Raw genomic sequence first — 15,691 nt, forward strand, 5'->3', positions numbered from 1 at the left:
CCAGTGCAAACTGATAAACAGAGGTGTGACGTGCGTTCTTTTCGGCTCATTAAAAATTAATCTTGCTGCCGCATTCTGGATTAATTGTAAAGGTTTGATAGAACTGGCTGGGGACCTGCCAAGAGAGCGTAGCAATAGTCTAGCCTGGACAGAACAAGAGCTTGAACAAGGAGTTGTGCAGCATGTTCCGAAAGAAAGGGCCTGATCTTCTTAATGTTGTATAAAGCAAATCTGCAGGACCAGAAAGTTTTAGCAATGTGGTCTGAGAAAATCAGCTGATCATCAATCATAACTCCAAGGTTTCTGGCTGTTATTGAAGGAGTTATGGTTTATGTGCCTAACTTGATGGTGAAATTGTGATGAAACGATGGGTTTGCTGGAACCACAAGCAGTTCTGTCTTTGCAAGGTTGAGTTGAAGGTGATGGTGCTTCATCCAGCAAGAAATGTCTGTTAGACAAGCTGAGATGCGAGCAGCTACCGTTGGATCATTAGGATGGAATGAGAGGTAGAGCTGAGTGTCATCAGCATAGCAGTGGAATGAAAAGCCATGTTTCTGAATGACAGAATCTAGTGATGCCATGTAGACAGAGAAGAGAAGTGGTCCAAGAACAGAGCCCTGAGGCACCCCAGAAGTTAGATGAAATAAATATTTTGATGATGATGAGCTGTTTTACAGCAGAATATGAATGGTCTCCATAGTTTCAGTTTCCTTAACTGATTCTATTATTTTCCTGTTATTTATTTTCAGAAACTGTGAATATACTGTGTAAAGTACAAATATTGGTAATATTTTAAAGTCTAATTCCGACTATTAACTACGACTTTTACCTCAATAAACTCCTAATTTTCTGCTCATTAATAGTTAAGCTAGTTGTTTAGGTAGGGTTAAGACATTGTAAATATAGTCATGCAGAATAAGACATCAATATGTGCTTTAATAAACAGCCAATATGCTAGTAATATACTAGTTAATAGTGAGAACTGGCCCTTAAAATAAAGTGTTACCCAAATATTTTAAGAGATTTTTTCAAATATTGTTTTTTGTGTGTGCTTTTGGAGGCTATGTTGGTCTGATTTACAGTGTTTTGCAAGGTGTTGTGAACATGCTGTAAAATGGGGATATTTCTGGGGACAGGAGAGCAAAAACCAGGACTTTAAAAGCTTCTCCATTTATAACCCTGCTGAAAAAAGTTGGTTTACTGGTCTTAAATGGTCCCCCAGAACAAGTGCCTAAAACTCCTCTAAAATCAGACTGGTGAGCCATTTTTAGCAAGGGAGTAATGCAAACCTTGTTAATTTACTATTTGCCCAAACAACTGTCAATTGTTAACTATTGTAAAACAATCACAAATATCAGTTTTCCTCAAAACAGTAGACCTTTATGTGTTGTTTGAATTATTTTGTTGTTATATCAATGTTGTAATACCATGTTACCAAAGTTTCAGGGTAACAGCAATAATGGTATTCGGGGAACCATTATGTAGAAAAAATAAAAAAACACATTTAAAATGTAAACATTTAACAACACGTTTAAAATAATCAAACTCAGACAGCATTAGGTAACAGATCTTTCAAAGTGCCATTTTATTCCATATCTAAGGATAATTCAAAAATATCAAATTTTAGCAAAATCCTGCATCAAACCACAGCAATCGGCCACAAAGTCATGCCTTCACAAACCATTTCAAGTCAAAATCAGAGGGATTTCTGCTTACAGACACAGAAGGTCCCTGACACTGGTAATAAATGAACTGTCTGGCCAGTTTAGAAGACACACCGGTCCAGCCTAACGTCCTGTCTCTGTGTACAATACTCTTTAACTACAACTTTACATCATAATATAAAAATATGACTTGCTGGGAGAAGAGGGCTCTTCTTAAAACTGTAATGGAGAGCAGAATGCAGTAAAAGAATAAACTATTGCACATTCATCTAATCCTTGAGGAAAGACACCGTGGGGAATATATTCTGAATTAAGAAAGGTTTATCCCTGCAATGACACGCACAATGAAACCGTTCACACAGTGATACTCATACACTACGTCCCCAGAGTAGCACATAGTGGCTTGTATTTGGCACATGAGGAACACTAGAACGTATAATGGGGTCCAAAAGTCTGAGACAACCAGTGAAAGTGCTAGTGTTTATTTTTAGAATTTAATACAATATTTTTTTAGTACTAATTACACTGACAGCATAATCATTTTTGTAACACTTAATTTTTTTTTTTTTTTTTTTTTAAATATTCTTTTTTTTTTTTTAGTTATTTTATGAGTAATCCTATAACTGTACGGTTATTTCCAGGATTAAAACCAAGCGGCAACCTCCTGCTCTCTCTTGTGAAGTCAACACGTAAGTGACTTAAACTGTAATTCATCGACTGGCCGCTTGAGGCTGGCTGCAAAAAGAAGTCAATCCCATAGACACCCCATGTTAAAATGCCCAACTTTACAGCAGAAAAAAAAAAACGTTTATAGCCTGGTACAAAAAATGATTTTGGTCTATATAGCTAATTTTGCCCTTCATGACAACTCTGAGGGGGGTGATTTTTTTTTATAACTCATCTGTTTAAATTATATTAAGCTTTAAATTTCCGCATAATTAAGGGCGTGGCTACTTGATTGACAGATGGATTGCTGCTGCTGACACTGCCGTAGAGCTAGGTGGGCGTGGCTTCAGCAACCAGTTCTCGCCTTTTTGCCCATTTTCGATTATCCAGGAGTGACACACGGTGACGTGCTGCCAAGATGCCGATGGCCGGCCCCGCCCACTTTGAGCTTCAAAAACACTGTTCAGAAAACTATGGGTGATGTCACGGAGACTATGTCCATGTTTTTATACAGTCTATGATTAAAACCCATGATTTAATGTGGTCTCAGACTTTCAAACCCTCATGTACATCCATTATAAATGATTAAATTCAAAAGAGAAAATGTGACTATAGACTTTAGAAATACACACACACACACACACTCACACACACTTACAGAAGAGGCAAAGGCAGTCAGTATGCTTTCCTACACAGGCATTCGGAGAAGCTTTTCAATCGCAAACAACATTCAGATATATCTGGAACTTTCAGTGTGATCTTTAAATAAAGGATTAAATAATTAAATGAAAGAAAAACAAAAATAGGTAATTCATCAGTTTCTTTGAGCAGCGCAGTGCGTAATATACAGTAGAGTTCAATGTATTCGTTGTGGTCTGAGTTTAAAAACATCCTGTTTATCACTTCAGCATCCTAACAAAATCACTTGTTTCATTTCATTCACTCATCTCTGTGCACACTTCCAAATGTAGATTATATAGTACTTCTCTTATATAAACAGAAAGTCTCTCTCAACGTTTCTTCCCTCAGCCTAATAAATAGAGAAAACACATTTGAAAGTACTAATTACTGGAGCACTGTACTCTGCAGAAGAGGTATGAGGTGAGGTGTGCGCGAGCAGGAGTTCTGTGTAGGACCGTGTGTGCGCGTGTCGGTCAGGAGCTGTCCACCACTTGGTGCGGCAGCGTGACAAAAGAGCCGTTAATGAAGGAGCCTTGTTTTTCACGTCCCTTTAGGAAGTAGGTGAGCAGCTCTCCTTTGCCCTTGACGAATATAGGTCCTCTCCTGACGAAGCGGAAGCTGTATTCCTTCAGGATGCAGTAGCAGTCCTCCACCACCTGGGGGAAGCAGAGTTTGTTTAGCTAGCATACAGCGACGTCACTGTACATTTCAACTTCCTGTTGCATCATCCTGTTTTTTTTTATTTTTTTAATGTTCTCAGGTTTTATTCTAAGACATCAGAAAAATGCCCTTTTGCGAGTCTTGAAAAAGGCGCTTGCTAACAAATCGTTAATCGTTCTGTTTATAATCACGCTCTTGCTAACTATTCTAACTCATGATTTACAAGTTGTAGATTTTAAATAAGGACTGAAAGAGTTTTTGGAAGCTTTGTGATGAGGTTGAAATCATTTGCACATGGTATTTTTTTATCTTTAGCTTTAGTACACTATAATACACTTGCAAAAAGAGTACATAGTACATAAATAATAGTAAGTGCGAACTGAATATATTGTTTATTGTAAATGCAATTAGCCAATTTTTTTTGACCCACTTAAGTTCATCTTTACATGTAATTTTATAATTACTTCTATTGTCTTTGAAATATGGTTAATTTTTTTACTTCTGAATGTGCTGACAATCATTTATGGTAAACTAAAATATACTTTAATGTCATTTCTATTGAAACTTGTATGTCATGTATTTACATATATTTGTAATTACTCATTTGTAATGATTAAGTTGCAATTTAATACATTTAAAATATATTAACTTTAATAAGATTTTTTTTCTATTGATAATTGTGTACAAAAGAAAATTAAAATATAATGATTTAAAACATACCTTAAAGTAAAACGTTTAATTTAACATTATTACAAAGTGCAAAGTGTTTATAAGAAACAGTCACGGAAGTGTTTATTTTTAAGTACATTTAATTGGCCTTTTATTTCATTAATAATATATCTGCAAGTTTTTTTTTTTTGTGGGGTGAATCACGGCGATGCAAACTTTGGGTTGGCCTACAAAAAATACATCATCATTACAGTGCTTTGGGGAAGCTCCTTTAAAAGTAGTTCACCAAAAGTCAAGCTAACTAGCGTCACCTGGATGTTCCCCATCACCCCTGTGGACTCCATGCGACTGGCCACATTCACAGTGTTTCCCCAGATGTCAAAATGAGGTTTACGGGCCCCGATCACACCAGCCAAAACACCCCCTTTATTCAACCCTATGGAGAAAACACACAGCAAAACATGAGGCATAATCATTGTGTCGTTCACACACAGCTGGACGTCTGGACACTAACCGATGCGGAGCATGAAGTTATTGAAGGACTGGTAGTTGATGTTCATCAACGTGACTTTCATGGCCAGAGCAAAATCAGCAAGATCTGCCAAGTGCTGCCAGCGTTCCCGCTCCGAAATCTCTTCTTTCTGTCGGGAAGGACAAAACAAATCGTTTTTACCTCTGTGTGATCAGAACTAGATGAATAAACTGGACTCGTATGTACCTCCTTTACCTTCATACAGGCATAACCGTTCGTGTTATTGTCTGAAGAGACTCCTGATGCTGCCATATACGTGCTGCCAATAGTCTTGATCTTAGTTATACAGCGAAACTGCGGTTCGTCTAAAAGCTAAAGAGCACAAACGTGAACGAATAACAGAGTGCTTCTACTCCTATTGGCAACAACTGGGTGAAATACTACTAGTACTTACGCTATCAAAATCGGAAATGATTTCATTGAGGAACCTCAGACACTCAATCCCGCCGTTGTTGATGCTTTCCTCCGTATAGAAATCAGAGAAGTTTGGGATGGAGGCGAACATGACTCCGATCTCATCGTAGGACTGGCTGTAGAGCTCCTGGGACGTAGGAAAGTTAAGCGAGTTTTACACGGAATTTGTGTGAAATATGGAAGCTGAGACTGACAGGCTGGATTTCCTCACCTCATCTCTCTTCTTGGAGCCTAGAAAATGCCGGGCGACGTGCTCCGGAAGCATATTAGTGACCAGAGCCTCGTTCCAGCGCCGCATCTCGTACACCTTCTCCTTCTGCTCATGCACTTCAATCTTCCACAGGAACAGTGTGCGTGCCAGCTTCTCCACCTGAGCCACGCCAGCAGAAAGAAAGGTGAGAATGTACACTACCGCTCAAAAGTTTTTTTTTTTTTTTTTATATATATAAGAAATTTATTATATTACATATTTATTTTTAATAAGTTTGAGCTTGCTGCTCAACATTCAAATACTCGGCTAGTGCTTGCTGTAGCAGTTGCAGCACCCTCCACCTTCCCCAGCTCCACCTGTATAGATCTGCTATTGGGTAATTTCATAAAAGTTAAATAAATGTGTTTTTTTTATATATATGTTATATGTGCAGCCTTGGGCGTCTCCACCTGTATAGATCTGCTATTGGGTAATTTCATAAAAGTTAAAGGTGAGAGGGGTTCAACACCCGCACTTTTTCTGCAGTGTTTTCCGCAGTTTTGCACAAACGCCTAACTACAGTCGCTCCTCTGTTTCTCTGGCCGCTCTGTGTCTGCGCTCGCTGCGGCTGCCTCCTCTCAAACATGACACCGGCTTTGAGTGTGACCGGCTGATGATTGGCTGTTCTGCCTTAAGTCCCGACTCTCCTGGTGTGTTAGATTTTATCGGTCAGCTCGTGCTGAGGAGGCGTATATCTGGAGTTTTTAACAAAAATAATTTCCCCCTGGGATTATTAAAGTATTTCTGATTCTGATTCTTTAGCAAGTCTACTGTTGTGTATTTGCACAACAGAGTTTTGACTTTTCCATGTGTTCCGAGTGTGTTTTTTATACGTATCTAGTATCACTCATTTAAATGGGAAGCTTTTTATATCTTGTACGTTATACATTTTGTACCCCTCTGTCACTGTATTCATCGTTTTTATTGTTTATAAACAAACCACATCCATCCCCCACACTTTTGAAAAGCTTGCTATGCCCCAGTGTGCAGCAGCAGTATTTCCTACATGCTCACAGCAGCATGTCTGTGGAAATACTGGCAGTAGCAATTCTCTGTGCTTGAAGTTCATTTATTTTTTCATTCTGTGGAATACATAAAGTGTATTTTTGAATAATATCTTAACTGACCTTTACAATATGATGTCAGTAAATAGGAAGTGGGCATGTCAAGCATTGAAATGACAAGATAAGCACAATAAAGGTATAATAAAAATACACTGAACAAAATTGTTAAGCTTTTTTTTTTTATAATATTTTTAATGTGATGAAATTTAAGGTCTAAGACTTTTCTATGTACACAAAAGGCCTATTTCTCTCAAATATTGTTCACAAATCTGTCTAAAATCTGTGTTAGTGAGCACTTCTCCTTTGCCGAGATAATCCATCCACCTCACAGATGTGGCATATCAAGATGCTGATTAGACAGCATGATTATTGCACAGGTGTGCCTTAGGCTGGCCACAATAAAAGGCCACTCTAAAATGTGCAGTTTTATCACACAGCACAATGCCACAGATGTCACAAGTTTTGAGGGAGCGTGCAGTTGGCATGCTAACTGCAGGAATGTCCACCACACTGTTTGCCCATGAATTGAATGTTCATTTCTCTACCATAAACCATCTCCAAAAGTGTTTCAGAGAAATTGGCAGTACATTCAACCGGCCTCATAACCACAGACCACGTGTAACCACACCAGCCCAGGACCTCCGCATCCAGCATCTTCACCTCCAAAATCTGAGACCAGCCACCCGGACCGCTGCTGCAACAATCGGTTTGCACAACCAAAGAATTTCTGCACAAACTGCCAGAAACCGTCTTAGGGATGCTTATCTGCATGGTAATCGTCCTCATCGGGGTCTCGACCTGACTGCAGTTTGTCATCGTAACTGACTTGAGTGGGTAAATGCTCACATTTGATGGCATCTAGCACTTTGGAGAGGTGTTCTCTTCACGGATGAATCCCTGTTTTCACTGTACAGGGCAGATGGCAGACAGCGTGTATGGCATCATGTGGGTGAGAGGTTTGCTGATGTCAATGTTGTGTGGCCCATGGTGGCGGTGGGGTTATGGTATGGGAAGGCGTATGTTATGGACAATGAACAAAGGTGCATTTTATTGATGACATTTTGAATGCACAGAGATACCGTGACAAGATCCTGAGGCCCATTGTTGTGCCATTCATCCACAACCATCACCTTATGTTGCAGCATGATAATGCACGGCCCCATGTTGCAAGGATCTGTACACAATTCCTGGAATCTTAAAAGATTTGAGTTGTTGAATGGTCAGTTTAGTTGGCTGACATGTCACCCATTGAGCATGTTTGGGATGCTCTGGATCGGCGTATACGATGGGCCAATATCCAGCAACTTTCACACAGCCATTGAAGAGGAGTGGAACAACATTCCACAGGCCACAATCAACAACCTGATCAACTCTATGTGAAGAAGATGTGTTGCACTGCGTGAGGCAAATGGTGGTCACACCAGATACTGACTGGTTTTCGGACCCCCCAATACAGTAACAGCACATTTTAGAGTGACCTTTTATTGTGGCCAGCCTTAGGAACACCTGTGCAATAATCATGTTGTCTAATCAGCATCTTGATATGCCACACCTGTGAGGTGGATGGATTATCTCAGCTAAGGAGAAGTGCTAACTAACACAGATTTAGACAGAATTGTGAACAATATTTGAGAGAAATGGGCCTTTTGTGTACATAGAAAAAGTCTTAGATCTTTGAGTGCAGCTCATTAAAAATGGGGGCAAAAACAAAAGCGTTGCGTTTATAATTTTGTTCAGTGTAGTTCTTGCACTACATCCCAAATCGCTGGATAGCCCACCGCTTTGTGTGGGGAATAGACTGAAATTTAAGTCATTATTCGCTGAAAAACTGAAAAGGTATGGTGTTTTTTGAATTGAATGATAATTAGGTTGTTAGGTAAAGGTTTTGTTCCATGAAGATATTTTGTAAATTTGCTACTGTAAATATATCAAAACTTAATTTTTTGTTTTGACTTCATTTGGACAACTTTAAAGGCGATCAATGGAACACACATGATCACAAATGTAACTGACATCAAACCTGGCAGAATGCATATAATATATCATTTGATTTGAAAGGTTCTAGAAAGTTTACCATAAATAAAAACATACATTTTGGTCTGTTCCTGAAACGAAACTCTTGTACGCCTTCAGAAGACTTGGGATATAAAACATTACATTTTTTGGTGCTTTTATATAATTTTGGAGCTTGACAGTCCCAGTCCTCAAACATTTCATCATATGAGAAAGAGTGGCCGGGATATTGTTCAAAAATTCTACTTTTAAGACTCTCTAAAGAAAGACAGTCATAGCAAATAGTTACAGAATTTGCATTTTTGAGTAAACTAAAAATGATCAGAGAGAGAGAGAGAGAGAGAGAGAGAAGTAAATCTCACATGTCGGGAGAAGTAGTAGAAGCTGACCATCATGATGAAGATCATCACACTCATGGAGTATTTGGAGGGAACAAGATGAACTCTGTAAAAAAAAAAAAAAAACTGGTTAAATCGACTTGAAAAGTAACACCCCATTTCTCTATGATATTTTAATACCTAGAGATAATAGGCTCAATTCAATGTAAGTAAGAGATGTTTCACAGTTCTATAATCCACCAGGTGCAAAACACAAGTCCGATCACTTAAAGGGACACCCAAAAATGAAATTTCTGTCATCATTTGTAACGCAACTGTTGACGGTAGCCATTGACTTCCATAGCATGAAAAAAAATGCTTTGCATGTCAATGGCTACTGCCAACTATTGGGTTTCCAATAGTATTCAAAGTCTCTTCTGTTGTGTTCAGCAGAAGAAAGAAACTCATGCAGGTTTGGAACAACATGAGGGGGAATTTTCATTTTTGGGTGAACTATCGCTTTAAATAAGTAGCAACACCCCTCTGCTAAACAGACTGCTTGATTTGAGATGTTAATTACATCATAAGAGAGTACTAATGGGTATTACATCGGTATAATACTGCTAATCCTTACTGTGATTGGTGCTTGACCCACCTGTACTCCTTAAAGTGCGTCAGATCGTACAGGTCAAAGATGTCCCTCCAGCTGTAGATGTTGACCACACCTGTAGCTCCGGTGATCAGCAGCATGAGGGTGAGCTTGACCATGTGACTGACCTGCACCAGCATGGTGGTGGCGATCAGCGCGAGTACAGAGATGTAGCTGTAATATTTAGGGTTCTCCCAACAGCCGCGGGCGGCCGGAGTGACCGGAGTGACCGCAGTCGCCTCGTTTGTGGAGGACTCCGGTGGACGACAGCTCAACTACACAACAGACAGGAGCACAGCTTTCAAAAGCTTCATCTTAAACGTGATGTGTGTTGCTTTTTTCGTTGTTTTAGATGCTTAAAAAATTATGTGTGCCCATTTATTTCATCTCACTAGTGTAATAAAGATTTTTTGTTTTGTAAGATTTTTAAATGTTTTTGAAGAAGTCACAGTAATATTTATTTAATCAAAAATACAGTACAAACACAAATTTTGCTTTTGTGTTTAGTGTGATATGTTAGGTTAGAAATTATTTTATTATGATGTTTTGATTTGTTTGGTTAAGTTTCTTTTTTTATTTTTTGTGGTGTAGATTGATTCATGTAACAGCATTACGTAATTTCATTGCAAAATAAATAGAACTGTAATCCGTTTAATTTTGTTTAATTATATTTAGGTTTGTTATTGGTTATGGTTTGTGTGTTTAAATTACAGTTCATTATTGAAAATGATTACCAAGTGGGTTATAACTTTGTCTGCAACATTCACTGGTTTCTTACCATATCTACTATGTCTGCCATTGTGAGTATAAAGATGGCCGCCATGGCCCAAGTGTTGCGAGCCCAGCGCGTGTGATCAATCCAAGTGGAGAACGACACCAATCTCTTTGGAAATACCTTTGAAAACAATACAAAAAAAGCAAAAGTTTGTTCTGACAGTAGGTGAGCAGTGAAGTCAGTGGAAAGGTCTGTGATCTAGTCACAGCGTGCATGTGTTCAGTACAGCGTTTGTGGAAACAATCGATTTAATCCACAGCAACATGCTTTTAAAAATCAATAAATTCTTCAGTTGAGCCATATGGACTCATACACCCTTCATCTGTTGCCTAGTGGACGTGTGCATGACCGTCTCGCTTTCAGAAACACATTATCTCCGCGCTCGCTCAATCTGTGCGTGTGTGTGCTTGAGAGGGAATCAATACTGGGAACTTTATTAGTCAATGGGGAGTGTGTTGACCTAACTAATGAGGATGAGTCAAATATACTGCGGCGTGTTCCAACAGTAAATGGAAGAGCCTCAAGAACCACATTTCATGCATGTGACTGGTCATATTAATATTACGTAAGAAGTTGACGAAGATGCATTGGAAATGGAAAGATTTCTCCGCAGAGCGTGGATCGTGATCATGATGTTCAGCACATCTCACAGCAAAGAAGGACCTGATATTAGCACTAAACATGTTAAGGTTGACACCAAACAAAAGCTGGAAACAGTAGTACTACTGTATTTGTTTGAGTGGAGCAAGAAATTAGCATCACGTACGAAAGCAAGTGGACACGTGTTAAGCGTGTGATTGGTTGAGGAAGGTGTTGTAACGGTAACTCACCCGAGGAAAAATGGCTGCCAGCGAACAGACAGTAAGAATGAGAAGCAAGACTTCACCTACGGCCAGAGTCACATAGTTTGCAACCAACCTGTGCGGAGCAGAAACACACAGACACGGGAAGATGAAAAAAAGACACAAGAACATTACAAAACAAAAACACATGGCCATTCCTACCATAATGCTGTTGAAACACTTGTGAAAAAGAAGTGCGTTTGCACTCAAATCTTAAAAGTATAAAACTGCATTTGCACACTGAAAAAACAACAACAACAACAAAACGGTAACTCGAAATCAAATCAGACTCTAACTGGATCAGGAAACCTGTATGATTCCCAGCCTTCAGTGAAGGTCAGAGACAAACGGCAAACAGCATCAGGACCTTATTTTTAGACCAACAAACAGATGCTATAATAACTGTAAACAGATTAGGACTGGCCTCCGTTGACCTTTGGCTGCTAAAATAGCGTGCTGATGGTGTTTGTGTGGTGATGTGTTAATAGTTAACTGACCTGGGGTCAATGAGAGCCTCCATGACGGCGGTGAAGAGCAGCACCACACAAGAGCAGCTGAACGCCGCTCCGCTCTGCTTCTCCTTCTCCACCGAGAAGCGCGTCTCCAGCTCCGGATCAGTAAAGCGCAGAGACAGAACATTAGTGTGCTTCCCTTTCAGCCTGAAGAGCACAGGAAACACACACATCCAGTTCAACACAACCACTCTGAAAGAGGAGTGCGCTGACTTAAGTGCGCTACGAATCCTAAAAGTATATTTAAAAAAAAATAAACTACTAGCAGATAATATAATATTAATGTAAAAGAGAGTCATGTTTCTTAACACACTTAAGTACACTTTCAAAACGAGCACTTTGTAATCATGCCAATTTAAAAGCTTTACTTTAAAGTTCAGGTAACACTTAAAAGCACACATAAAGCACAATCTAAATCATACATAAATTCAACAATTACCTTACTAACTATTAATAAGCAGCAAATTAGAAGTTCATTGGGGCAAAAAGTGTGAGAGAAGATATTTTTAACAATCTAAATCATAGATTAATTTTTCTTTTTGTTTTAAAATTGTACAAATCAAGTACTTGATTATAATTCCTATTTTGATGCATTGACAAACATATTAAAGCACATACGAAGTACTTAAGTTAACTTAAGTGTGTTAGTCAACATATATTTTATTATATATGTAGCAATAGAAATGTCACTAAAGTATGTTTAAGTTTGTCATAAATGCTTGTCAGTACATTCAGCAGTAACACTTTAATCAAATTTCAAAGACTTATTATGAAATCACATATAAAGATGTACTTAAGTCCTACTTAAATGCATCAAAAACACTCGTTCAACTAATTGCATTTAATATAAAATTAAACTGTAATGCATTTAATTGTAAAGTGTCTGAAAACATTTGTGCTCAAGTGTATTTTTTGAAAGTATATTATTTCCATAATAGTGACTGTACGTACGCCTGTACTGTCTCTCTCTCCAGCAGAGCTTCATTGAGGAGCTTGTTGAGCTCCTGTTCGTTCTCCTGAGCGTCGATGACTCTCTCTGCCAGATCACGCAGACGCAACCGACGCCGAGGGTTTGGAAACGAGGGGTTCACCACCTACGACCGAACACACACACATTCACTGTTCAGAAGAACTTTGTTGTTGTTTTTTTTGTCTGATGTCATCATGCTAAAACACAAACATGCTGAAATATACAATTTAAAGGGCCATTTTGATACAAGTCCTTTAATTATACAGGGCTTCCTTAAGACCAATAAGACACATAGTTGTTCAGGCAAGTCAGCAACTAGTTAATTACAAGGAAATATAAAAAAAAAATGTGCTAGAATTTGAAAGCAAAATGGGTTGTAACATGTTCATCGCATGCGGCTATAATATATATTTTTAACATTATTATTACTAACACATTCATTCATATATACATTTTTTTAGAGACTAATGTGAAATCCTTTGCAATTTTAAACTGTAATTATTTCAATATACAAAAATAGACAAATCACATTTCTAAATAAGAAAGCAATTATTTATATTTCAATAATATGGGAATCATTCTAATCTCCTGATTTGATTATTATCAGTGTTGAAAACAGTTAAGCTGCTTCATATTTTTGGGGAAACCATGATAGATTTTATTTTTTTGGATTCTTTTATTTGAAACAGAAATATTTAGCAAAATTATAAAATCTTAATTGTCACTTCTGATTAATTCAAAGCACCCTTGTGGAATAAAATTAACTTATTTTTAAAAATCTTAGCATAAATTAGGTTTTAAATGGCATTCCACTGTAACTTTAATATAAATGTGACCCTGGAGCACAAAAGCAGTCTTAAGTCGCTGGGTATACAGTATTTGTAGCAATAGACAAAATACACTGTATGGGTAAAAATGATTGATTTTTCTTTTATGCCAAAAATCATTAGAATATTAAGTAAAGATCATGTTCCATGAAGATATTTTGTAAATTTCCCTACCATAAATATATCAAAACTTAATTTTTTGATTAGTAATATGCATTGCTAAGGACTTCATTTGAACAACTTTAAAGATGATTTTCTCAGTATTTTGATTTTTTTGCACCCTCAGATTTTCAAATAGTTGTATCTCGTGTAATATTGTCCTCCTGACAAACCATACATCAATGGAAAGCTTATTTATTCAGATTTCAGATGATGTATAAATCTCAATTTCAAAAAATTGACCCTTATGACTGGTTTTGTGGACCAGGGTCACAAATAAATAAATAAATAAATAAGTGTAATATGTATTGAAGTTACAATGAAATACCATTTAAAACTTATTTCATGCTAACATTTTTAAAAAGAAGTTAATAATATACAATTTTCACCTAGCATTATTATTACTGACTGAACTTTTGCTCATTTATGCAAGTTTTTAGGGACTGAAGTGAAATCCTTGGCCACTTTAATCTGTGATTAAGTAAAGAACTTCAGTAAACAGATTCCACTGGCTTCAGAAGAGCTCCACATGTGGGTGTGTAAGATCATCGTGTTATTACGCGTGTGTCCAGCTCCTCCGGCTCCTCCGGTGTGGTGCAGGCCGTGTGGACGCTCCCATTACACTCCGTAGTGTTGATCAGCAATGGAGAATTCCCATTAGACGACGTCACTGAAAGTTCTGGAGGAAACCACCGGCGAGAGCATGAGAATGAGAGAGACACAGAGAGACCGAGACGACAGAAACAGGAAATGACACTCACTACTCCGTTGATGCCGTTTTTACCCACGCGTCCCTTGGGCACCACCACCAAATACGTCTCAATGCCTCTTTCCTTCAGGTACTCGCAGCGGTCTCCTCCGTTCCCCGGCTCCACATCAAACTCTCCATGCAGACACTCCAGGGTATTCTGGGAGATGTGCACTCGCCTACCAGACACACGTTTGAGTTCAAACACAGTCTGAGTGTGTTACTGGCAAACACAACCAGCTGCTTCACTCAGTACACACACAATGTTGCTGCTTAGCTGTTGAAAACTACACTGCAAGTTCACTAAACGGCTAGTAGGACTTAAGTGCATCTTTACATGTACTTTCATAATTACTTCTATCGTCTTTGAAATATGGCTAAAGTGTTACTGCTGAATGTGCTGACGAGCAACTAAAATATACTTCTGTTGAAACTTGTATGTCATGTATTTAAATGTTTGTAATTACACATTTGTAATGAAGTTGAAATTGAGTACATTTAAACACACTTCTAAGATTCGGAGTACACTACAAGTGCACATTCAATATGATCAAGCGCACTTCTTCTTCACAAGGGTGCGTCTCATTCTAGTTGGGTCTTACTAATGATTATGACAGATAAGAGTCTAATAATCAAACATATCTCCAGATGTTTCCCTCCATGAGTCTCATCCATGTCTGCAGCGCTCCTGTACTCAGAGTAAAGTTTACCCGTGTGACCTGAACAGCTGGACGCATTCACACTTATCCGAGTCATTCCTTGGATTGCCGTCAGTCTTGAATGTCTCTCAGAAGACGTTCACACTTGATATGGCTTGTGCACGTAGCATTCAGAACCTAACAACTGGTGCATGTGCAGGTTTTTACCCTGGTATCCCTCCTGCCTCCATCTTGTTGGCCACCGTCACATCAGTCGACCACACGTCGTACTGCCAGCGCTTCTGTCCGAGCACGCCACCCAAAACCGTCCCAGAATGCACGCCGACACGCATGTCCACATCCGTCTGCGTCTTCTCTCGAACGTATCTGAAACCCAGATGAATGTGTCAGACCTCGTCACGCTCAAGCTATTTCAAAATCATTGTCACTAATCCCCATGAAAGCTATTTAAAAGTTATTGACGTGTCTCTTGAGAGGTTGGGTAAGTGTTGGTCAAGCCCATCATGATGGAGCAGGCCGCATGGTCATCGCGGTAATCTGGAAGGCCACAGATACAGTAATAGCAGTCGCCCAGGATCTTGATCCTCAGCTGGTGGTATTTCTAAAAGTAGAGCATCTTA

The 15,691-nt window shown here is 38.6% G+C and overlaps 1 protein-coding gene across 1 annotated transcript in view; it reads right to left on the minus strand.

The window, feature by feature from the left end:
- Nucleotides 1–2,758: 2,758 nt before the first annotated feature.
- adcy3a (adenylate cyclase 3a) overlaps nucleotides 2,759–15,691 on the minus strand; it is a 22,032-nt gene continuing 9,099 nt past the window's right edge. Inside the window, exons 5-20 of the mRNA XM_042771936.1 lie at nucleotides 15,549–15,672; nucleotides 15,279–15,441; nucleotides 14,426–14,591; nucleotides 14,225–14,341; nucleotides 12,660–12,802; nucleotides 11,694–11,855; nucleotides 11,185–11,272; nucleotides 10,358–10,474; nucleotides 9,586–9,854; nucleotides 8,976–9,057; nucleotides 5,498–5,656; nucleotides 5,267–5,413; nucleotides 5,068–5,184; nucleotides 4,855–4,981; nucleotides 4,652–4,776; nucleotides 2,759–3,667 (exon numbers count right to left, since the gene is read on the minus strand). Coding sequence (XP_042627870.1) covers nucleotides 3,485–3,667; nucleotides 4,652–4,776; nucleotides 4,855–4,981; nucleotides 5,068–5,184; nucleotides 5,267–5,413; nucleotides 5,498–5,656; nucleotides 8,976–9,057; nucleotides 9,586–9,854; nucleotides 10,358–10,474; nucleotides 11,185–11,272; nucleotides 11,694–11,855; nucleotides 12,660–12,802; nucleotides 14,225–14,341; nucleotides 14,426–14,591; nucleotides 15,279–15,441; nucleotides 15,549–15,672 — 2,289 coding nt within the window. The 3' untranslated portion in view covers nucleotides 2,759–3,484. The remainder of the gene's footprint in view (nucleotides 3,668–4,651; nucleotides 4,777–4,854; nucleotides 4,982–5,067; nucleotides 5,185–5,266; nucleotides 5,414–5,497; nucleotides 5,657–8,975; nucleotides 9,058–9,585; nucleotides 9,855–10,357; nucleotides 10,475–11,184; nucleotides 11,273–11,693; nucleotides 11,856–12,659; nucleotides 12,803–14,224; nucleotides 14,342–14,425; nucleotides 14,592–15,278; nucleotides 15,442–15,548; nucleotides 15,673–15,691) is intronic.

This window comes from Cyprinus carpio, chromosome A16 (genome assembly GCF_018340385.1).
Source record: "Cyprinus carpio isolate SPL01 chromosome A16, ASM1834038v1, whole genome shotgun sequence".
In the NCBI taxonomy this organism is placed as follows: domain Eukaryota; kingdom Metazoa; phylum Chordata; class Actinopteri; order Cypriniformes; family Cyprinidae; genus Cyprinus; species Cyprinus carpio.